Raw genomic sequence first — 25350 nt, forward strand, 5'->3', positions numbered from 1 at the left:
AATGCTTGGTATATAATATTATTGCCTTCACTAAGATCTTTGGAACTCATCCCATGTGGAAATATTCCTTTTAGACTCTTATACAGGTTATGAGGACACCATCTTCCCGTACTCGGAGCCTCCAGAGTCTGACAATGCACCGAAGATTGATGAGATTGAGACCCATGGCGACACGTGTCCATGCATGAAGTGTTCATATGGTGTTTGATTGTTTCGATTGCCATGTGCTTTTCTATCGGGATATAGTAGACTTTGATTGGCAGTGCATAACTTTAATTAGAGAAATTGAAGGTTTACCCTTTCAAACCTTTTGATAATATGTTAAAACTTATACTATTATATCAATGAATTTAAATGTTTAACTCTGATAATACATTGATATTTAAATCTTGGATAACTGTAATAACTCATATTTTAATACATTTTAATTCCTTGCTCCTTTGATTTTGCTATTGTGTATTGTGGGTTGGCTGCGAGCATAGATCTTGTATTGATGGATCACCTCCATGGGTATGTTGTGGGTATTATGTCTTAAGGTTGACTACATCTCCAATATATGGACAACAATATTACAAATCTTTCACAACATTATCTCTCTAATTTTGTGGCTCCTTTTAAATACTCTGTTGACCCAACAGTACTAGTTTGCCGAAATCCTATTGACTGGTTTAAATTTTCATAATAGGATTTAAAGTCCACAACCATGAAAAATAGAATATCTTGACTTCAGTATCTTTGCCCAGCCAAAAACATGAGAAGATAGACAGACACGCCTTCAAGAACTAACCTTTTGGAAAGCCCTAACAAGTAAATTGGTTTTCCATTTTATTTATTTATTTATTGGGGTAGAAAGCAGAAGGCTTTGAAGAGGTGGAGAGACAAATTGACAAGCTACTCAGATGTGAGGATGTGAAACTTCATGATCACTTGAAGATCCATTAACAATTGTTGTTTTTTAAGTACTTGTGTGTTCCAATCACAAAGAGAATAAAGCAAACAACTGCGGAAGTCTATAAAGTTAGTGCACATTTGGTGCAGATTTAGGTTTCCATCACATTAGCAGAAACACTAGTTCCATCAAAATTCATATGGGACGCATTATTAAGAGCTTACATTGGTGTTTGATGTCTCTAACCCAGCCCAAACACCCCCCCAAGTCAACTCCCACCTTTTCTCTCTTTTAACTTCTCTCTTCTATTCTTCCAGTATTCCCATGTTAAGGATGATAAATGCTCCTATAAGCTTGAACCTCTAGCTATATCACAGCAGCTGCCTTGACCGCAATCGGACTCTTGACATTGTGATGACCATCAGACCAGTTAAGTTCCCCAAATACATAGTCTTTGACTGAACTAGGTCCCTTAGTCTTTATGGTTATGTTGAAAGTCTTCTCTTCTCCAACTGAACTGAATGTAAGGATTTGTGGATCCACCGAGATGGAAATTCCTGGGGGAGAATGAATAGTGGCATTATATGTAGCTGGGAATGTCCCAACATTTTTCAATTTCCTTGTTAAAGAAGCAAAGGCGGAGAGGCTTGGAATTGTGATGGATGGGTAGTTCATGTTTAGGAGACTCATTGCGGGCTCAGGGCATTTGTAAGTCTCATTTCTTCCGATGAATAGGCTCATCTTACTTTCATTGTAGCCAATGGCACATAAAAAGTTCAAGTGGTCAGTGATGTTTAGGTCATAGACTAAACCAGGATCCATGGCAAGGTGTGGTTGAATATGTCCAGCTCCATAACTAAAGGGGGTTGCTTTTATGTACGATGCATTCAACATCGGCTTCATCAAATTATCCCTTGAACTGGCTGCACATCATATATATATAGACGTTAAAGTCATTAGCACAACACCAAAGAGAGAAGCTATGGGGGAAGAGAAAAAAAACTTCATGAAGAGGCCTCAAGAGAATTAATTACCGGTGGTCATGATGGCAGATTTGATAGCGTAGGGGCTCCAATTAGGGTACTGTGCCTTCAGGAGGCCACAAATTGCCGCAACGTGAGGGCAGGCTATGGATGTCCCGGACCCTGACTCAAAAGGACTTTCGCCACCACCAGGCATACCTGAGGGTAATGCATTAGGTGCTTTTGGGGAATAGGAGGCAACTATGTCCAAACCTGGTCCAGTGATATCAGGCTTTAAAATTTCGGGATTCAAAGAGTTGGGTCCTTGGGAGGAGAATGAGCCCATCATAGGTGCTGGTGTTATCCCAAGCATGGTCATGGCCCCTGAGATGTAAGCTGTGGGTGTTGTGGTTGAGTTCATGTACTCAAACAAGGTAATAGTTTCATTGGGTGACAAACGCAATGTAGGGAGCAGGTCAGTGACGGATGCTTTATCTTCTGCTGATTTTATATGATTAACCACTACGATTCCCACAGCCCCTGCTGACACTGTAGTAAAACTCTTTTGAACCAACTCGACACCACCGCCGCTCAAGCACACAACTATCTTACCTTTTACTTGCTTCGGATCTAATGATGTGTGATTACAAAACAAGGCTGCCACAGGCAAAGCCGTGTTCGCTTTCACTACATCACTTCTCACCAGGGGGTACATCTTGCCATTAGATGGTAGGGAACTTTGTAAGAAGCTCAAACCTTGCAATTGCATATGGTTACCAAGCTTCGCATAGGCCACACAATCACGGTCAATGGTGCTAGCAGCCACGGTAAAAAACCAAGGGGCTAAGTTATTAACAGGAGCAGGTTCTGGACCCTGGTTTCCGGCCGAGGCTACCACAATGATACCATGTTTGACTGCATGGAATGAACCAATGGCTTGGCCATCATTGAAGTAATCACGTGCAGTAGGAGTACCTAAGGAGATGGAGATTACATCAACACCATCGTGAATGGCAGCGTCAAAAGCGGCGATTATGTCAGCGTCAAAACATCCTTCCCCATTAAGGATGGGTACTCCGCATGCCCTATAGGCAGCAACACGTGCCCTTGGTGTTCCTCCCTTGGCTGTACCGTTGTTGAATCCGAGTATAGTGGCATTTGGGATAAAGTTTCCACCAAGAATTGATAAGGTTTTGGTCCCATGACCAATTTCGTCGCGTGTGGTATTGAACAAGGCTTTTCCTAGGCCTGCCGCAATGGCTTCATACCCTTTGTTGAAGAACTTGGCACCAATTAGCTTCCTGTATATTCCCATCCGTAAAGAAAATCAATGAATAAATGTCGTATATACATTCTGACTTGCCTACTTCATTGTGAGATGATCGTGGGTGAAGAAAAACTAAATATTTTATTTTCCTCAAAAATATTATAGGTATAGTTTTAGTCAGTTAAAAGTTGGGAAAAGTGGAGGAAGATGTAGAGAGATAGGGACTCGACCTATTGCATCGAACTCCATCAGGAGAAGTGTCCGTACAACCTCCTTTCCATCTTGGTGGGACAGGTCCATACCCCTCATAGCTAAAGCTCTTGGATTCCGGCCATACACCTTCACCACAGGCAAGGCGTATGAAGAATAATAAATTAGAAAAATAAGCTAAAAAAATGAAAGAAGATTTGCAATACAAAAGTGAAGCTAGAAACTGAATTTAGGTGTTTCTTTTTTTTTTTTTTTTGTAAACACTGAATTTCAGATTGAATAGAGAGAAATATTTAGTCAAAAAGTAGAGTTGCTCTATTGGTAATAATCAACACCTCTTGGTGAACCAAGAGGTTGTGGGTTTGACAATATAGTACATGTAACATCCCAATTCCCTATATATAAAAAGCTCATTTGTACAAAAAAGAAATATACAATCAAATTCTCAAAATCTATAAGTTGTATTATCTGAAGTCTGAATTAGTTTTGGTACATGAAGAAAAAAGAGTTTGATTTAAATTGAGGAGTTTAACATGATATTTTAATTGTTGTCCCACATATATAAAACAAGAAAATGTCTCATCTATATAGGTTGGATGAGATAGAAACATTTAGACAAGTGCACTAACTGCATTTACTCTTATTCTTGGATGTAACATCTATCTCTTTCTCTCCCATTCTCTCCCTAGCTTCATATAATCTCATTTGAACCTAGTAAATTATCGACCATGTACATCGAATATGTGAAGCTATATTCTCTACATTCAATTTTCAGGTCACTAGAAAATTGTACTAGCTTGCTAGCTTGTAATTATTATTTGTCAACCCACAACCACAAGATGGCCCTTTTTTTATCCACATGCCCCTGCACCCCTGCCTGGAGAATTTGAGAGACTCGATCACAACAAAATTAAGTGGAGACGAAAAAAATGGTGTGATGAACTTACCTGAGTCAATGTTTGCCATAATCAAATCTTCTCCAAATTTAGTCTTCTCCCACAATGATCCATGTTGAACTTCACCATTTTTCTCCAACCCAAGAAATTCCCACGACCGTGTCGTGTGTAACTGATGTCCTCTATTTGGGAAGACTGATATGACATTGGGATGCTCTACATGAATTGATTCAGCAGGCAAGCTATGAATTATTAACACTACCCTTAACTCAAAAGATCGAGGGTTTAAATATAAAATAACAACAACATATGGATATGGTCCATGCATATATGATTGATGCTTTTAATCTTACGTACTTCGGATCTCTGCTGCTTTCTCTTCTTCAAGGTTTGCAGCAAAGCCATTGATATGATTTGTGTAGCTGTAAACGATCGACTTTTTTGCCGCCTCGGTGCTTTGTTTTTTGGTAGAGAAAATATATTAATGGATAAGATTGGGAAGATTTGCACTACTTCATGAAGTTGCTGCATGCAAAAAAAAAAAAAAAAAATCATTTCTTACCCTCCAACAAAACCTGCCAGAAGCTCATAGTGAGACTGTTCTGCTAGATCCTTATCAACTTGCATGATTTCCCGGCCATGTGAATGTAAATGTGAATGCGATCCCAAGTATACCACATAAGACTGCAATTAACATTGAATGAGTAAATCATATTATATAACAGAATTAAAGCAGACGATCGATCGAGAGATTAACTAAGAAGAAGAATAATTATAATAATAAGACAAGCTAGCTAGCTAGGGTTGATATATTATTATTGCCTTCTTGATAGCGAATGTTGATCTGGTCTGCAAAATGGAGTAAAGCAAGAATGGAAGGAGGAAAAGGGGAAACCTTGAGAACCCCATCTTCCTGCTTCAATTCCCGTCTTGTTGTTGGTGGAAGCAGCTGGGTATCACCTAAAAGCAGTTCTAGCTGTTATGTATTATACATACACAACCGCACGGCTTAACTATTAACCAGATTAGATTATCAAGACTAGTTTCAAAGATAATTTTGTGAGATCCGGTTCCAAAGGTCCATGCATGGTTAATAGCCATCAGAATTTTATTTTTGATTTTTCTTTTCTGTTTTATTTATTTATTTCTCCTTTCTCTTGGTGGTACGGGTGGAAACCCACCTGGATTGGCAAATAGAAAATTTAGAATAGGAAGAATTCCCTTCTCCATCTTACAATAGAAAATCAGAGACAGAAATTAAGTGCCTAACTGAACCTTAAATTTGGAACAATCTTTTTTGAGCAAAGGATCAACTTTATTGATAAGAAAAGAAACGAAAAAAATCCTCTGCTGTGCTGTGTACAGTAGTGTAGCACCACAATTTGACATGTGGTATATTCTTAATAAATGGCTCAGATTAGAAGATAGGGTTTGAAGTAAAAGTGACCTATTTTAACTAACATAAAAAAAAAAAAAAAAAAAAACGGCCCCCCCCCCCTCGCCCCCCATATATAAAATTTCGCCTCCTTATTTTTGGATATTTTTATTTAATAATTTTGGTAAATTTGATGTCTATCCTAATCTAATGCAAATATGTTGGTAAATTTGAATTATTTCCTAAAATTATTCTATTTTTAATTCTCTTACCTAGCCACATTTAATATGTTACCTTCGAGGCCTACATCACTCAGACATAATTGGAATGATTATCCATTCACTCAAAGATTCTATTACAAGATTCATTAATAATTTAAATTGTTTCCATAAATTATTTCATGTATACATTCTTCCCTAATCACATGGCATGTTGACTTCGATAATTTGCCCACGAGTTTAGGGGTATTTTTGGTCATTTTGAACCCAAATGATGCCTATCTAATTTGATGCAAATATGTGGTAAATTTAAATTATTTTCTATAAATATTTCCATTTAAATCTCCTGCCTAACCACATTTAACGGTTACCTTCTAAGGCCTAAATCATTCGGAATAGTTGGAATGATTAACCGACGATTATATTACAAAATCCCTTCAAATTTAAATTGTTTCATAAATTATTTCATGTATATACTCTTCCCTAACCACATTGGCAGTTGACTTGAGGACTAGATTACTTGAATATAGTTGGAAGATTGATCATAATCTTGAAGATTTTGCTATAAAATGTCTCCTATTTATAAATTATTCTATGTATATTGCCCCCTATTACATTTAGCACATTAAATTTTGAGTCTTGAATCATTGGGATAGAATTGGTAAGATTGTGATAGAATCGCGAGAGAAATCGCCTAAAAAGTGCAAGAAATAACATAAAATCACAAATAATAAAATAATAAAATAATAAAATAATAAAATAAATACGCGAACGAGGGGGGGCGGGGCGGGGGGGAAAATCCTCAACGACAGTATTTAAAACCGGGTCCCAAAAACAGGTTTATTTATTTATTTATTTATTAAGCACCACTACTTTCTCTCTTCAATGCATAATCTACCCAAATCTAGTCAGACTAGCAACAACCCGTGAGAGTGTAGGAGCATCTTACAAGACCTGAACATGTCCTTTTTGTTTGGATTGATTGTTTGATAGGTCTTCCACCAAGTCATTTTCTTCATCAGCCACTAGGGATGACCTACCTTCCACACATACCTCATCCACTAAATTATCACTACTGAAATTTAAATCCTTCATGTTGGCTGGAAGTTAGAATTAATTGGTTCCTCTCAACTCTGCGTATTTCGTGTACCCAAGGAGGCCAGATAGTCAGGGGCAGACCCACTAAGGGGCCGGGATGCCCCCCATTTAAATTTTTTTTAAAATTTTTTATAATTCCCTTAATTTTTTTATTTTTTATATTAATTTTCTTTATTTTTTCATTTTTTTTCTATCTTTTCACATGTGAAATATCACTATTTGGCTCCCCTTCAATATTGAGAACAATTTTTAAAGATAAAATAATGAGTATAAATGTCATCCTTAGATAAAAACTAACTTCTTAATCCCTATTTATTCTCCCCTCTTTCTCTCTCACGTCTTTTCTTCCTATTTATTCTCTTCTCATTCTATAAACGTGGATTAAAGAAATTTTTGAAAAAAAAATTCTTATAAGATATTCAAAATGTCATTTCTAATTAGAAACTAACTTCTCAATCCCTAATTATTCTTCATATCTCCTCTCTCCTTATTTTCTTTCTATTTATTGTCTTCCGTTTCTTTCTTCCTTTTTATTCTTCCCTTTCTATAAGCGTGGGTTAAGAAAAATTTGGGAAAAAATCTTCTCTACAATTAGCTATTCTTTCTCTTTCTCAATTTATTTATTGTTTTCCTTATTTATTTTTTATAATTTTATTATTCTTTATTTGATTTAATATTCTTTGTTTCTTTATTTCTTCTGCAATTTTTGTTATTTGATTTTATATTGTAAATAAAATGTCTATGGTTAGTAAGGTAACTAACTACCATTGGTGTGCATCTCTTACCTTAAAAAAAAAAAAATTGGGTTTGCCGGATGAACTTTGGATCCCAAAAAAAAAAAACAAAAATTGGGTTTGCATCTGACTTCTTAGAGTTGAAGTCATGTGTAATTTTTTTTGTACTGATCCTTTAATTTACCTATATCTTGTTGAAAAAAATATCATTATCAATAATTTACTTATTTTTGTCAAATATGTGTGGGTCCCACAAAATATATGTGGACCTATTCCTTAATATAATAAAATAATTCATAGGTGAACCCCCAATGGATCTTACAAGGACCCACACAATATATGTGGCGAAAAAGCATTGGTGCTTCTCCAATCTGGACTTCCATTATTCGCCCCCCCCCCAATATTGAATCTTGGGGTCGGCCCTTGGAGATAGTCCTTGTAAAAGTCCAATATTATCTCCATTAGTCCATGCACAATGGTATCATTAGGAGAGAAGGCTACGATGTGATTTTCTTTGATCTTTTTTTGGTAAAGTTCTTCGATCTATTTGATTCAGTACTCTTAAAAAGTAGCATGCTTAATTCCAAAACATGGTAGAGATTGAAGGCCCATGATTAATTTCCTTTTGAAAGGGCATATATGACAAAAGTAGAGAGGTGAAGCAGGCGTTGGGTTTGATTCTAGATCATCTCTCCATCAGGGGCCCCTAATGCTTTTTTTTATAGCATAATAGTGGTGGGGCCCACCTAAAATTATTAAAAAAAGAGAGAAGTTTTCACCTTAGTGGGTCTCACCTAGCCCCCACCCCCTATTATGAGGTTGAAAAGAGTAGGGAAGCAAATTGTTCTCGCCTGATGGGGAGGTGATCCGGTAGGAGGTGGGTGGGTAATAGTGGGGCTATTTTGTGGATTGGAATTACAATAGGGTTGGTAATAAGGATGCATTTATCATTATTTATTTGATTTAATTTCTCATACTTATTTAATTAAAGAGAGCTAATTGAGTATTTTTGTGTATTTTTCAAAAATAAGATTATTTTGGTTATCAGAGATAATATGAAGTAAAGTTGGTAAATATATTAGATATTGGTGGATTTATATCATAGCATTCAATCTTGCTGCCCAAGAAATCATGAAAAGTGAGATCTTAGCCAAATTGGAAACAGGTGGAGGTCTAAGGAACAAAATTGGTAATAAATATGAAAACCGGGTGTTGTGGAGAGCATATATCCCAAGAGCCCCCTCGGGATGAAGACACCCCCCCCCACGGGACATGTAGGCCTTCTAAGAAAAAGATCTAGGAAACACCATCGGGAGTAGTGCACGTCCCTTTTCGGGAAGAAGCATGAAGACTACTCAGGAGACAAATTCAGGAGTATGCTCAAGTGTACTGAGACTAAGTCCAACATAACGTTGTGAACGATCAAATCAAGAAGGTTAGTTATAGATAACCGCTTGATATAGCCGTTCCGAAAATGACGGAGATGAGTGGGCGAATAACGGCTCTATCTGGCCCGCCAAAGAAGGAGTCACTATTCCCAAGATATCTCACTCACTCCTCAACTAACGATCCGAAACTCAAGGAAGTGCCGCCTCCAGGTATCTTCTATATAAACCCACATTCTACATGGAGAAAGGTACAAGATTCATCTTACCAGTTATTCATTATGTCTTGAGAAGTCTCTCAAGAATCCTTATTGTTGCCTAGGCTGACTTGGGCATCGGAGGCGGTTCCCCAGCCAAAGCTTGGCCGGTCCGTTCTTGTTTTCTTTATGAGTGCAGGTATCTCAGCTATTCCAACTTGGTTGTAGAGCTCTTAAGTTGATCATCTCAGTATCCAGCCATCGAAGAAGTTCTAGACGCAACAAATTGACACCGTCTGTGGAAACCGTCACAGAAAGTCATGACGAGACGTACCACTCCTCAGGTGACAAGTTCCCATCAAGTTACTACTCGAGTGAGAAAAAGGGAGATAGAAAACGGACGTGTTGAAGAACAAATTCTCCCTTCTCCAGATCGACAAATTCTGATTCCAGAGGAAGTTCAAGACGGGATTCCAAAGAATCCTCCGTTAACCATTCCAACTCCGTTTGGAGAAGGAGGTTCGAATCAACCTCTGATTCCAGCGACAATGGCCGATCTGCAAAATATGCAAAGGGAAGTCCAACAACAAATGTTGGAAATCCAAGGAGTTGTTCGTGGCTTAGTCCATCAAGTCGGGCGAAAGCCAAGGAAGAGGTCATTCCAGATCTGATGACCCAAGAGGATCGGTCAGTTCGTCTGGATCTTCTCATGGACCAACTTCCCAATATTCTAATCTTGGAAGTGTTCGATCTCTGCAGGAACGTCGAGAGGCGCGTGGTCTCGGGAGAAGGTTAGATGCCATGGAAAGAAGGCTTGATGATCGGGGCCTTGACGACGACTATGACGTGGTTGACAGAGAGCCTTTCTCAGAAGAAGTCATGAGAGCGCCTCTTCCACCTAACTTCATCATGCCGACGTTCACTCCTTATGAAGGTAAGTCTAATCCTCATGAACATATTAGTTATTTCAAGTCTGTCATGGCGGTGATTGGCCGAGAGGATGAGTTATTATGCCAAACTTTCCCGGCATCTCTCAAAGGTCTAGCGATAAAATGGTTTTCTAGCCTACGGCCAAGATCCATCCGAAACTTCCGAGAACTCGGGAGAAAATTTATTGTCCGATTCCGAAGTTGCATCAGGAGTAAGAAGACAGCAAATAGCCTCTTCGCCATTAGACAAAAGTCAAATGAGTTTGTTCGAAACTACCTCTTGAGATTTGATAAAGTGGCTATTGAGGTAGAAGAGTTGGATGATACAATAGCATATAATGCACTTTGGAGTGGAATAACCCAAACACGTTTGTTAGAGGTATTACTCCAAGATAAGCCAAAGACTTATGGAGCCCTTCTTAAGAAATGCCAAAACAAACAACAGTTGCAAAAGTTATCAAAGTCCGAGAAGAGTCCACGAGAGGGGCGAAGGAGAAGAAGAATTATGGAGAAAATGTCAAAATTTAAACGCTCGGGCAAAGGATGACAAAAAAGGAGGTTGGAAAGAAAGACTCGCCAATGGGGACTTTACACCTCTCAATACTAAGAGGTCAGAAATCCTATTACAGATTAGAGAGAAAGAGAACTTGAAGTGGCCGGGCAAGCTAAGAGCCCGACCCGAATATAGGAATATGACAAAGTATTGCCGCTTTCACAAGGACTACGGCCACCATACGAATGAGTGCAGAAATCTCAAGATTGAGATCGAGAAACTTATCCAAGGAGGTCATCTTGAAAAATATCTTCAAAGAAAGCGACAAGATCGAGAGAAGTCCTCACCTAGATCGACAAAAAGACTCAGATCCAAAAGTCCCAAGAGGGCAGATAAGAATCCCGAGAAGAAACCTGACCATCGGGAATTCTCTCCCATCTATATTGTTTTAGGAAATCCGACTGAGGAATCCATTAAGAAGGCGAAGCAAAAAGCGCGGTTCGTGGGATCAATGCTGTTGCTGAGAAAACGAAGAAATGACTTATGTCCAGATCCAATAACCTTCACGGACGAAGATCTCAAGGGCGTGACTTCTTCTCATGACGATGCTATAGTTATCAAGGTGAAATTGGCAAATACGGAAGTTCACCGAGTTCTTGTGGACACAGGGTCTTCCGCCGACTTGCTATCTTATGAAGCATTTAAGAAGTTGAAATTTGAAGATGAGATGATGACCCCATGTGGGACTCATCTATACGGATTCGCCGGGTCGTTGGCCATATCCGAAGGAACCATTCAATTGGATCTGAGGATCGGGACACCTCCTTGGGATGCTGTCGTCCAGTCAACCTTCATGGTGGTTTGGGACCTCTCAGCTTACAATGTCTTACTCGGGAAACCAACTCTTAATACCTTAGGGGCTGTGGTTTCCCCAACACATATGAAGTTGAAGTTTCCAACAACAACAGGAGTCGGGGAGTGCTCTTCTGACCAGCGACTATCAAGACAATGCTATGTGAGTTATCTCAATAAAGTAAGAAGATCCGAGAGATTGGGCAATACAATGAGTATTGATGTTCGAGATGACCGAGATGAAGAAGCTATGCAGAGAGCCGAACCTGTTGAGAAGCTTGAACGAATTCAACTTCATTCGGATTTTCTCGAGAGAAGGACCATGATTGGTTCAGAACAACCTACAGAATTCAAGGAAGAACTGACTGAGTTTCTCCAGAACAATCTTGATGTATTCGCATGGTCAGCCGAAGACATGCCAGGAATTGATCGAAGAATTGCAGAACACAGCTTATGGATTAGGGAAGATGCAATTCCCATGATCCAAAAAAGAAGGAATTTTTTGCTCGAGAAACATGTTGCCATTAGAATGGAAGTGGAGAAGCTAGAGCAATTGGGTTTCATAAAGCCAATAGAATTCCCAACTTGGTTGGAAAATGTAGAAATGGTGAAAAAGCCAACGGCAAATGGAGAATGTGTACGGATTACACAGACTTGAATAAAGCATGCCCAAAGGATTGCTACCCACTTCCTCGGATCGACCTCTTGATCGACGCCACGATAGGACATGAAGTATTGAGCTTCATGGACGCTTACTCGGGATACAATCAGATTATGATGAATCCCAAGGATGAAAGGGACACGGCCTTCATGACAGATCAAGAAAGCTATTTCTACAAGGTAATGCCTTTCGGGTTGAAGAACGCAGGGGCAACTTATCAAAGAATGGTAAATAAGGTCTTCAAAGACCAAATTGGAAGAAATATGGAAGTATACGTTGATGATATGCTCATTAAGAGTATCGTCCGAAGAAGTCATTTAGAAGATCTTGAAGAAGTCTTTGATATGTTAAGAACGTATCAGATGAGGCTAAATCCAGAGAAGTGTGCATTTGGGGTTTCTTCTGGGAAATTTCTAGGATTTATGATATCCCAACGAGGAATTGGGGTCAACCCGGAAAAAATCAAAGCCTTGCTCAAGATGGAGTCACCAAAGACGGTTAGGGATATCCAATGCCTAACCGGAAGAGTAGCTGCCTTAAACAGATTCATTTCGAGATCAGGTGAAAAATGTTTGCCCTTCTTCAAGGCTCTTAAAGACCTCGGGAAGGCAAAGGACACCCTCTGGACCAACGAATGTCAGGTAGCGTTTGAGAAGTTGAAGGAGAAGCTTGGGTCACCACGTCTCTTAGCCCGACCTTCAACAGGAGAGCAGCTGTTCACAGACTTAGCCATTTCTTCAGTGGCAGTGAGCGCGGTGTTAGTAAAAGAAGAAGGTACTTCACAAAACCCTATCTATTTCATAAGTCATGTTCTAGTGGATGCCGAGACGCGATATCCGGATGTGGACAAACAAACTTTAGCCCTTGTAATTGTATCTCAGAAACTCAGGCCATACTTCCAAGCACATCCAATTGTAGTCTTGACCAACTTCCCGTTGAAGAAGATACTACAGAAACCAGACCTAGCAGGAAGAATGGTAATATGGGCCATTGAGTTAAGTGAATACCAAATCGAGTACAAAACTCGTCCAACTATAAAAGGACAAGTATTGGCCGACTTCGTTCTTGAGAATAGCATGTCCACTTCGGGAGTAGAAAATCCACCCGGTCGGGAGTTTTGGACTTTGTATGTTGACGACTCGAGCAACTCTTCGAGAAGTGGAGCAGGACTAATGCTAATCAGCCCGGACGGATTCACTATTCATTATGCTTTAAGATTCAGCTTCAAAGCCTCCAACAATGACGCCGAGTACGAAGCCCTTCTAGCAGGACTAAGACTTGCCCAAGCCCTAAGAGTCCGAGAATTGGAAGTCCGAAGCGACTATCAGTTAATCATGAATCAAGTTCGCGACATGTACGAGGCAAAAAAAACAAGAATGGAAAATTACTTAGCCAAAATTGATGAATGTCGCCATTATTTCGATCAGCTTGAAATAAAGCCAATTCCAAGAAAGGAAAATGAAGTAGCAGATGAGCTATCCAAGCTGGCTTTATCCAAGTACTCGACCTTAGGCTCAACCGTTTATATTGAACAGTTGGAAATTCCTAGCATTCGGGAAGCTGAGGCGATGGATATTGAAGAAGAGCCTAGTTGGATAAACCCAATTATAGCATATTTGAAGAATGATATCCTTCCAGAAGACGTCAAGGAGGCTAAGGCAATTAAAAATCAAGCAGCAAAGTTCACCATCATTGAAGAGCAACTTTATAAAAGATCAGTCACACAACCTCTCCTAAAGTGTGTTGGCCCTTCTTGAGCTCAATATGCCTTAGCCGAAGTACACGAAGGAATATGCGGCGCATATGGGAGGTCGGGCTTTGGCCCACAAATAATACGCCAAGGCCTTTATAGGCCGACTATTCAAAAGGACGCCGTGGATTATGTCAGAAAATGCAAGCAATGTCAACTTCATGCATCTGTTTCGAGAACTCTGGCTGTCCCTCTTACATCTGTCTCCAGTCCGATCCCTTTCGCCATGTGGGGAATGGATCTGGTGGGAAAGATTCCTAAGGCCACCAACAATAGAGAATATTTGGTTGTGGCAATCGACTATTTCACTAAGTGGGTGGAAGCTGAACTTCTCTCAACCATTACTGAGAAGCAAATGCAGAAGTTCTTTCAAGAAAGGGTCATCTATAGATTTGGAATTCCAAAGATCCTTGTGACCGATGACAGAAAGCAATTTGTCGGAGCCGGCTTCAAGCATTGTTGTGAAAGATATCATATCGAGCATAGAACATTGTCCGTGGCGTATCCACAGAGCAACGGGCAAGTTGAAATAACCAATCGAACGCTTTTGGATGGAATAAAGAAGTGTCTAGAGACAAGTCGGGCCAAGTGGGTAGAAGAACTACCAAGTGTCCTTTGGTCATATCACACCACAACCAGAACTCCTACGAGAGAAACTCCTTTTCGACTAGCCTACGGCACAGAGGCACTTGTCTCGGTAGAAGTATTAGCAGAGTCAAAGAGATACACAGACTTTATTGAAGAAACAAACGAAGAAGGCTTGAAGAGCAATCTTGATCTAATAGACGAAGTGCGAAGCATGTCAGAATATCGAAATCAAAGATATCAGGACCGAGTAGCTGGATACCTCAATGCTCGAGTAAAAAATAGAAGACATCGTTCGGGTGATTTAGTGCTCCGCAAAGTTGCGGCATTAGACCCAAGAAACCAATGCAAGCTATCACCTACATGGGAAGGGCCATATCTCGTCGAGCAAGAGAAAAAACCAGGGACTTACAAGCTAAAAAACTTAGCCACAGGTGAGACGATAGACCGAACTTGGAATTCCATGAATCTTCGAAAATTCTATCAGTAGAACTAGTCAAGATATGTAGCACTTCCAAGCAAGTCGAAACACCATTTGATTTTCAATAAAATCTACGTCTACATTTTTGATATCCTTTTTCTCAAAAAGAAAGTTATAGCGAAGAATACACAAGTATTTCTTCAAATCAAGAAGAACCCAAGAGAGAAATTCGTGTTGAGAGGAAACTAAGTTATAAAAAAGAAACAGAAAAAAAGTGAACCAGGTGAATTCTTTAACGAGAAAAAGGAAAAGAAAGATATTCTTTTTCCTGCCAGTGCAAGAGAGGATGACGTTCTATCCAAAGAGTCATTGGAATCTGAGATCACTCGGGCTTTTCTCTCTCATCAAACAGAGCTTGGAGTCCGAGAAGTCGTTCATAAAGGACAAAATCATTGCCACGGAGACTACCTTTCATCTCTTCACAACTCAACCAACAAGCTGAGAGCTTTGAGAAAGAAATAAAGAGAGCAAATCAAAGAACTTAGGTCAACATGTTTCAAGCAAAGTTGGAAGAGAAAATCATTGTCGAGGAAAAAGCCCTTAGGGAGACAGAGTCAAAGATGGCAGAGAAGTAGAAAAAAATGAATGAGATGAACGACAACTTTCACAAGTAAGCGATCGAAGCTGAGAAGGATCTCATTCTAAAACAACTGAAGGTGAATCGATTGAGGTCCATGGATTTTTTTTTAAGGGGACCAAATAGGTCCATGATGGTTGAGATGCAGAACAACAATGTTGAGGCTCTAAATGAGATTGTTCAGATGCAAATGAAATGCGATGTAGTGGGATAAAAGATTGAGAAAAAGTATGGAAACATGAAGAGAGATGGAAGCTGCTGCCTGAGAGAAGAATGACATTGAGGCAACAAAGTATGAAAAATGATTAGAAAAAGAATAGCACAAGTGGACCATGCTGAGTAAATTTTGTTGGGCTAAACTAGGTTGGACCAAGAAGGGGCCAAAACAAGAGTTTGAGAGAAGACCAATCGAAGGAAGCTGATCCAAAGGAAGCAAGTAAACTTGCTCCCAAAGGGATCAGGAGATGTAAGAGGAAAGGAGTCTAGATAAAGGAGGAGTCTGGAATCCTTCGGGATGCGCAAATCCTTAAGGAAGTCAAACACTGAGATTGAAAGGTCCACAAGAAAGCCCCTCACATAAGATTTGGTGATCCACATCCCAAGGTAAAAACTATATAAACCCTACATCCAAGTAGGGAAAAGGTAACTCGACTCTGTGTGATTTCTTGTTTTCACTTTGAGTGGTGCAATTACTTGCTTTTGAGTGGTGCATATACTTGCTTGATTGTTGGAAGCTAATTTTCGACCCCTAAGGCCAGTCCACGTCAAACCCACTCTTGCATGCCTTCACCGATCAGTCAAATTGAAGAAACATTATTCTGGTGAGTAGTGGTGCCAAATTGTTTCATTACTACATCAGGGGGGAAATGCTTACCATTCTTTAAGGCACTCAAAAATTTCGAGGGGTGAAAAAGAAGCACACGGATCAAGGAGTTTCAGAAGGCTTTTGAAGAATTACAGAAAAAGGAAAAGCTTGGCCAACCAACAATTCTGTCCTGATCAGAAAGAAGAAACACTACAATGTTATTTTGCAACCTCACCCTCAACAGTAAGAGCAATCCTCATTCGAGAAGAAAGCATGAAACAATTACCAGTATACTGCAGTAGCCACATTGTGTTTGATGACTAGATACTCAGAGGTCGAGAAACAAGCATTAACACTAATGACAATAGCCAGAAAGCTATGGCCCTATTTCTAGGCACACCTGGTCGTAGTACTAACAAATTTCCCTCTGAAAAAAATATTGCACACACCCCACTTAGTAGGGAGAATGGTGCCCTGGGTAGTGGAGCTTAGTGAGCATCAGGTAAATTTTCAAGCTGCAAACATCTATTAAAGCCCAAGCCTTAGTAGGCTTCCCAGTCGAGGACAACTACCCAAAGTAATGAAGAAAGGGAGTTCAATCTAGGGCCCTCTAAGTGGTGCATATACTAACTTAATTGTTGGAAGCAAAATTTCGACCCTTGAGGTCAGCCTCTCTTGAAGGCCTTCGTCAATCAGGCAAATTGAAGACACATCTTTTTGGTGAGTAGTGGTGTTGAATTGTTTCATTGCTAGATCAGGGGAAAAATGCCTACCATTCTTTAAGGCACTCAAAAAAGCTCAACGGATCAAGGAGTTTTAGAAAGCTTTTGAAGAATTTAAGGAAAAGCTTGGCGGTCCAACAATTTTGTCCTGACCAGAGAAAGGAGAAACACTACAACTTTATTTTGCAACCTCACCGTCGGAAGAAAGAGCAATCCTTACTCGGGAACAAAGCATGAAACAATTACGGGTACACAACATTAGTCATATTCTGCTTGATGCTAAGACTAGATACTTGGAGGTCGAGAAACAAGCATTAGCACTAATGACATCAACTAGAAAGCTACACCCCTATTTCCAGGTGCACCTGATCGAAGTACCAACAAATTTCCCTCTGAAAAAAATATTGCATGGGTCCCACTTAGTAGTGAGAATGGTGCCTTGAGCATTGGAGCTTAGTGAGCATCAGATAGATTTCAAGCCCCGAACAACTATTAAAGCCCAAGCCTTAGCAAACTTCCTAGTTGAGACAACTACCAAAAGTAATAAAGAAAGGGAGTCATTGAACTCCAAAAGATGGAAGTTATTCATCGATGGTTTGAGTAACTCATCGGGAGCTGGAGCATGAATAGTATTGAAAAGCACAGGAGGCTTTGTAATCCGATATGCCCTCCGATTCGGGTTCCCTGCAAGCAACAATGAAGATGAATATGATGCTTTATTAGCAGGTGACTAACTACTGAATTGTGTGTGGAAGAGTTGGACCTTTATAGTGATTCACAACTCGTAGTGAATCAAGTTTGGGGGGGGAGTACAAGGATAAAGAACTTAGAATTACAAGGTAGGTAGAAAATATAAATCAAGATCAACCAACCTTCACCAATTTAGAAGTCACTCAAATACCAAGGAAATGAAGTCGCCGACGAGTTATTCCAATTAGCAATTGCCAAACATGCAACTCTTCAATCAACTATCTACATAGAAAAATTGCAGAATCGCCGCACAAAGGAACCCAAGAAAATGTACATTGAGGAGGGTCCGATATGGATGAATCCAATAATCAACTATTTGCAAGACAATCATCTTCCTGAGGACCTTAGGGAAGCCCGGCCTGTGAGAATGCATGGTAGGATACACCATCCAGAAAGGGAGGCTTTGTCGAAAATCCTACACATAACCTTTACTAAGGTGCCTTGGTCCTTAGAGTGCCCGGAACACTCATGCAGAAGTACACAAAGGAATATGTGGGGCACACATGGGAGGTTGGGTCCTAGCCCATAAAATCCTTAGGCATGAATTGTTTTGGCCAAAGATGCCTTAGCTTATGTTCAAAGATGCAAACAATGCCAATTACAAGTGAATATACCGAGAAGCCCAATAGTACCACTACTCACATCCATCTTGAACCTGATCCCATTCACAATGTAGTGGATGGACATAATGGGAAAATTTACGAAGACATCCGGACAATGAGAATTCCTGGTTGTGGCACTTGATTATTTCATTAAGTGGGTAGAAGTTGAACCCTTGGCGACCATTATCAAGATATGCATGGAAAGTTATTCATTCTCAACAAGATCATTCACCAATTCAGGCTACCGAAGATTACTATATCATGGAACCCAATTTGAGAACCCACAATTTACTCAATTTTGCGGTCTATATATGATCAAGTATCAAATGTCTTTTGTAACATACCCTCAAAGTAATGGCAAGTCAAGGTAACAAACACGACTCTGTTGGACGGGATCAAGAAGAGACTAGAAGAAAACAAGGCCTTTTGGGTTGAAGAACTGTTGAATGTTCTGTCAGCTTACCATACCACAATATGAACCCCAACTGGCGAGACAACATTCAAGCTAACATACTGAGCAGAGGCCTTTACACCTGTTGAGGCAATGGCTGGAATAGTTTGAGAACGAGAATTCAATGAACAGGCTAACATAGGACTTCTTGATAACCTAGAATTTTTGGATGAGGTTCAGGAAAAAGTAGTGGCCCACATGCAACAATGTCAGAGACGAGTGTCAGCATACTACAACACTTGGGTGAGATCCCAATGATATCGCTCAGGGGACTTGGTTCTAAGGAACACAACAGCTTCTGACCGACGCCATCAAGGGAAGCTCGATCCCAACTAAGAATTAGGGACCCCACATAGTGGTCAAAGAGGTCGGGTTAGGAGCTTATCCTCTGAGGAACACAATTAATGGTCAAGACTGGACCAATCATGGAATGCAGTAGATTGCCAAAGGTTTTACTAGTAATCAAATTTCTGAAAATTTTCAAAGTGTAAGATTTCATAGTTATTCGGTTTGAACATTTTTGATGTGTGGCTCCAATCAAAGATCTACTTATCAATAAAATTATGTTCGAGTATTACTTGTCTATTTTGAAAAATTCCCAGTGTTAATCGGGAAAGGCCTCCGGGAAAACCTCAAAAAACCTTCTCCGAAAGCTTAACAGAACAAAGCTCCATGATTGTGGGCCACACCCCTGTAAAGTTAACTAAGGAGAAATCACAGGGCAAGACCCAAGAAAATGGAGAAGTCTATACTTGGGTATAAGAGTTTGTACTTAAAAAAGATTCTCAAGAATTTTCTAAGGAGCAAAGGTCTCGGTTATCCTAGACAAGACCTAGAGAATCCATACTTAGCAAAATTCCAACATCTGTAAGAATTTTTCTTTTCAAAGAAGGGGACTCGAAAACCCAAGTAAGATCCACAGTTAGAAAATTATCAAAAACACCAATTATTTCACAAATGACACGTAGATTACTGATTCCAGCGTGGCATGCTCGTCAAGCTACTTCACACACATGTTATCCTTCAGTTGGATTGGTTCAGCCAGTGGGTCGTAGAGTATGAGTGGATCAATGCACCATGATTTAGCAACATTAACATAGAAAGACTCATAGGTGGGCACGCAAGGCCCTTCTAGCTCCATGAAGCTGTTCATGATCAACACCACCCTAGTTATTAATTTCATGTTCAGCCAACTCAGCAATGAACTGGGTAATCAGATTGTTTGGATCCGATTTTAAGAACATCTTTGGCACATCGGACAGGGTCATAGGGAAGTGGAGCTGCAAACCGGGTGGATTTAGGGGTTCGGTGTCTGAAGACACATGAAGTTGAGGTGTGAATAGCTGCTATCTTACATACAGCCCAACTAAACACACCCGAACCATGGAAGACGAGTCGAGGAACACTCAATTCTCTACAAACAGGGAGAGTCCAACCTAGGAAGAAATCCCAAATGACATAGACTGGGAGATTATTTATGAGACATATTTTGAAGGAGTTGGTGGAAGGGTTCTTGAAGCTTTCTGGTTGCTTCTACAAAGTGGATATAAGAAGCCATGGAAGATAATTGAGCTGTGGTTTCACATCCTTTGGGAATGTTTTTTGTGATGGGGAATGGAATTTTTGTGACATGCAATTAGGGGTATTCGAAGATGTGTTTGTAAACGAATGAAGCTTTCCTAGAGTGGTGATGTATGTGATGTTGATGTTTCACTGTGAGTGCTTTGGAGAGATCTATAAAAGGGATGTTAGGGATACGGATGCACAACCACGAACAACGAAGAAACACAAGCAAAATACATAAGAGGATTTTAATGTGGTTTGACAAAACCCTGCCTACATTCAGCAGAGAGAAAAGAAGTTTCACTATTTTAGAAAACCTCACACCACTCTCTCACCCACAAAGTGTTACCCTTTGCTTGCCTTGCCCCAATCCCTATCACCAGAATGGGTTCCCCGATCCCCTATAGGGATTGATAGTAAGTTACCCTACAGAGACTATTTATAGGGAAACGTAAAACCCTAATCCCAATATAATTACAATTTTAACCCAGTACTAGTAATTGACCCAAACCCTGTTTAAATTAAAAATACAATCCAATTATAATTATATGGATCCATAGAATACAAGACACCCAAAACCAACAATCGCCACCTAGGCTTGAATTCTATAAACCACCTTATCATTGATGATGTCTCTCTGCAATCACTAGTCTCTGTGTATCTGCCACACATTACCGCATGACTCACATCCCCTTTAGGGATGAAATTCCTGACCACCATCATTAAAACTAATACGGTGCACACCCCTCACATGGGGTGTTTCGTACAGTTCATCCCCATTGTACAACATTACAGCCAACTTCGAGAGATCACTGCCACTCACCAAATTCAAAGCGAAATTCACCCGCTTCTTTCCAAATTTGCCTTGTTTTGTGCTTGAACAACCTGCAAATTCTGCCTACCTGTACCCCTTGCCAAAGTGTCAATTGGAGCTTCATCTGTTTTAACACTCCCTGCAAGTCTATACAACTTACTAATCATCTTTCCTTGCATCACAACCATGGATCCACTTGAAACCTTGAGAAATCCACCTTCAAATGGTCATCTGAAACCTTTAGAATCTAGAGTACTCAAAGAAATCAGATTATTCCTTAGATCTCACACATGTCTAACCCCAGTCAAAGTTCGCACAATCCCATCAAACATGCGAATCCACACATTCCCAACTTCGACGACCCTGCTTTCCGCATTATTTTCCATCTTGACAATACCACCTTCACATGCATGATATGTAACAAATTGATTCCTGACTGAACACATGTGAAAAGAACACCCATAGTCTAAAATCCAATATGAAGTATCCAAACCTGATGATGAAGTCAGAAGGACATTATCTCCTCCATCAATGCTCCATAAGACAACACTAGATGATTCATCACTCTCCTCATTCTTCGTTTTCCTATCCTCCTTATGCCTTGGACAATCCTTCTTTATATGATCTTCCTCTATGCAATAGTAACAAGCTACTTTGCGACTAACAAACTTTGAGTAACCCCTTGACTTGCTAGACCCCTCTATTCTCCCACTTGACCTTCCTCTACTATGACCACCCCTTACAATCAAGGCACTACTTTCATCTGACTCCCTATCATAGCTATTTTTTGCCATATTTCATTCATCAACAATACAGTAATAACATCGTCAAGTTTCAAAGTATCCTTACCAAAAGTAATGTGGTCACAATGTGATGCCAACAAGAGTAACGCCTTGTCTTCCTCCTTGATCTCCTCATCAAGAGTTGACAACTCCATCAAATCCCGTTGAACTCATCCAAGTGCTTGTCAAAATTTTCTCCCTTTGACAATCGAAGGCCATATAATTGTTTATTTAAAAACAACCGATTTGTCAACGACTTGGATTTGTACCTACTCTCCAACTTTGCCTAGACTTCTCTGGATCTACCACCCCAATGACTTCACGAAGAACATTATCCATAAGATACAACTTGATTGTACTATTTGTTAGATCCCTCAACTCTTGCCACTCGTCTTCCTTCATCGCCTCTAGCTTTGCTGGTTTTTTTTTTTTTTTTTTTTTTTGAGAGCCTTAACAGTCCCTTCCCGCATAAGGATGTTCTTTACCTATTGTTGCCACAAGGTGAAATCATTATGGCCATTAAAAAGTTCTATGGAGAAATTAGAACTCTTCACCGCCATCTGATTTGTGCCCTTCATACCTGTCATCAACCTAAAAGACTTGTTTGTAAGACCTTACAAAATCAATACCAACAGAGCGAAATCTCCTTGATTTGTCACTTCCACTGAGTTTGGATGCCCAAAACCTTAAGAACACTTAACTCTATTGTACAAAATATTTTCACACAAAATCTTGTGGAAACAACATGTACAATACCGATTCGATAATAAGAAACAAAAAAAACATTTTTTTCTTTCCCTCCACCTAACCCTTTTTGTTTTCTTTACAGTTCTTCTTCCACGTTCCACCTCTCAGCTTTTTCAATTATTATTATTTTTTCAATTTTTTACATGAGTCCCCTCCGTTTCCATTGGAAACTCAGGGCACCCCCCTCAAAATTGAAATCTTACAACGCCCCTCCATATTTGGCACAGGTTAGGTTTTCATTAGTTTTAACTTTAATTTGACAATTTTACCTTCATTTGAATAAATTTATTTAAAATCCTAAAAAGCTTTTACATGAGCCCCTTCCATTTCAATTGGAAACATTCAACACCTCCCCAAAATCAAAATCTTACAAAGCCCCGTCCACACTTCACACCATCTGCTTTCTTTTAACCGTGATATGATTTTACTTTTTCACCAACATTTAATAAATTTATATAATATCATAAATAATATTTTAATATTGATTTTAGAAACCTAAACAATATTTTGATGTCACCATATTACCCCAAATTATATCACTAAAATTTTCCTCAAATTAAAAAAACTCTTGCATGATCATTTTATCACTCTATGTCCAATGTGATCATATAAACAAATTAATTTGACTTTAATCAGTTTATTGCGTACCTTCACTAATAGTGTGAAGTGTGAAGGTGTTTTGTAAATTTTGATTTTGGAGGGGGTGTGTCATGTTTCCAATGGAAATGAAGGAAGCTCATCTAAAAAAATTCTTATATATTATTTAGGATTTCAAATAAATTTATAAAGTGAGGGTAAAATTTTAAAAGCAAATTTGAAACAAAAGGAAACTTCATGCTACTATAAATGTGGAGGGGGTTTTGTAAGGTTTCATTTTTGAAGGGGGTGTGTTGAATTTTCAATTGAAATGGAGAGGGCTCATGTAAAAAACTTTTTTTTTCAAAGCAATGTAATCATCGCATCCTTAAAGAAAAAGTTAAAAAACTTCAAACTCCTTTTCTTCCTCACGGTCAACACCAGATTGGTTTCTTCCCTGACCTCAACTTTTTTTTTCTTCTTTTCACCTATCCAATCCAATCAAAACACAAGTAAAAAGAGATAAAAAATAAATAAATAAATAAATAAAATAAATAAATAAAATAAAAATCACCATTCTAGTCGTACCTTGGATCAATCCGTCGAATCCTTCCTTGTTCTCCTGGCACCTATTCTTTCCTTTTTGGATTTTCGCATACCTCTGACAACGATCTACTGAAACTTATTCTAATACCACTTGTTAGGATACGGATGCACAACCATGAACAAAGAAGAAACACAAGCAAAATCCACAAAAAGAATTTAACGTGGTTTGGCAAAACATTGCTTACGTTCATTAGAGAGAAAAGAAGTTTCACTATTTTAGAAAACTTCACACCACTCTCTCATCTACAAAGTCTATTTTAGAAAACTTCACACCACTCTCTCATCTACAAAGTGTTATTCTTTGCATGCCTTGCCCCAATCCCTATCACCAGGATGGGTTCCCCAATCTCCTATAGGGATTGATACATATAGGTTATTTTACAGAGACTATTTATAGGAAAATTTAAAACCCTAATCCCAATATAATTACAATTTTAACCGAGTACTAGTAATTGACCCAAAACCTGTTCAAATTAAAAATACAATTCAATTATAATTATATGGACCCACATAATACAAGACACTCAAACCCAACAAAGGATTATATGGCTACGTATCAAGAAATGGAAGATGACTATGTGGGGTGGTGCTGAAGAACCCATTAAATACTACTGCTGCTGCTTTCTTCTACACCTTTGAATGTCTAGGAAGAAAGATCCTGGAAATTTAAGGAGAAAAATAGATAAGCTCCTTAGTGTGGCGAAGAGGTGAACGAGAAAAGAGATGCAGCCAAGCTAGTGCCTTTACTGGAATATAAAGTTCTCTGTCTCCACTCATCTTTAGAAAAATGTTTTTACTTGGTTTTTTTTTAAGTCAAAATTTGCCAACGATTTAAGGGAGGCATGATCATAATGGGTTGCAACTGCATGCAGCCTCCAATTTATTCTAAGATAAATCATGCAACATCACTTATGCATAAAGGAAGACAATAAGATCCTCTCCACCCACCCTCTTTCTCCACTCATTCATCTACACACGAGTGTGAGACTCATACTTCTCTACTTCATACTGACAGACCCGATAAGTGTGGACCTCTGATCATTATCTTTTAGAGTAGAAATAAAACAAGTGGCAAAAAACTGTAAACTTGCAAATCTTATTTTTACCAAAACTTTGGTTCCAACAAGATTCTCCACACTCTTTTAACTATCAATCATCTTATTTTTACAGATTCTTTAAAATGTTACATTGTATGCGTTGCTGCTAAAATTGCCCAAGGGGTTGGATCGTAGTCAGACCCTTTGGTTAATTAGACTCCACTGAGATGCTACTGGATTGATCCTAAAGTAGACCAGAGATCTGCTAAGAACCATAGACAAACGTTAGAGTAGGTCAGCAAGGATGATTTTGGGCCTCCTCAGACGATAAAGTTA

The 25350-nt window shown here is 39.2% G+C and overlaps 1 protein-coding gene and 1 pseudogene across 1 annotated transcript; both read right to left on the reverse strand.

The window, feature by feature from the left end:
- The window catches only part of LOC149018491 (putative UDP-glucosyl transferase 73B6), a 50683-nt pseudogene extending 26104 nt beyond the window's left edge, over positions 1-24579 (reverse strand).
- On the reverse strand, positions 1256-5133 carry LOC149018493 (subtilisin-like protease SBT5.3). Its single transcript, XM_089154373.1, has 7 exons — positions 5047-5133; positions 4787-4908; positions 4582-4679; positions 4276-4440; positions 3349-3457; positions 1924-3152; positions 1256-1812 (listed from the first exon to the last, which is right to left on the reverse strand). The coding sequence occupies exons 1-7, from the start codon at positions 5131-5133 to the stop codon at positions 1256-1258; spliced, it is 2367 nt and encodes a 788-aa protein (XP_089010499.1).
- Positions 24580-25350: the final 771 nt, after the last annotated feature.

The sequence above is a fragment of the Hakea prostrata genome, chromosome 4 (genome assembly GCF_041222555.1).
Source record: "Hakea prostrata isolate BN-2017 chromosome 4, UWA_Hpros_2, whole genome shotgun sequence".
NCBI lineage: Eukaryota > Viridiplantae > Streptophyta > Magnoliopsida > Proteales > Proteaceae > Hakea > Hakea prostrata.

What these genes read in the sequence shown, in the direction of transcription:
- LOC149018493 (XM_089154373.1), bottom strand. Translation starts at nt 5,133, where the DNA reads ATGGGGTTCTCAAGGTTTCCCCTTTTCCTCCTTCCATTCTTGCTTTAC. An exon ending in CAACATTCGCTATCAAGAAG is followed by an intron (nt 4,909 to 5,046) that starts GCAATAATAATA and finishes TGTTAATTGCAG; the next exon opens with TCTTATGTGGTATACTTGGG. An exon ending in GAAAGCAGCAGAGATCCGAA is followed by an intron (nt 4,441 to 4,581) that starts GTACGTAAGATT and finishes CAATTCATGTAG; the next exon opens with AGCATCCCAATGTCATATCA.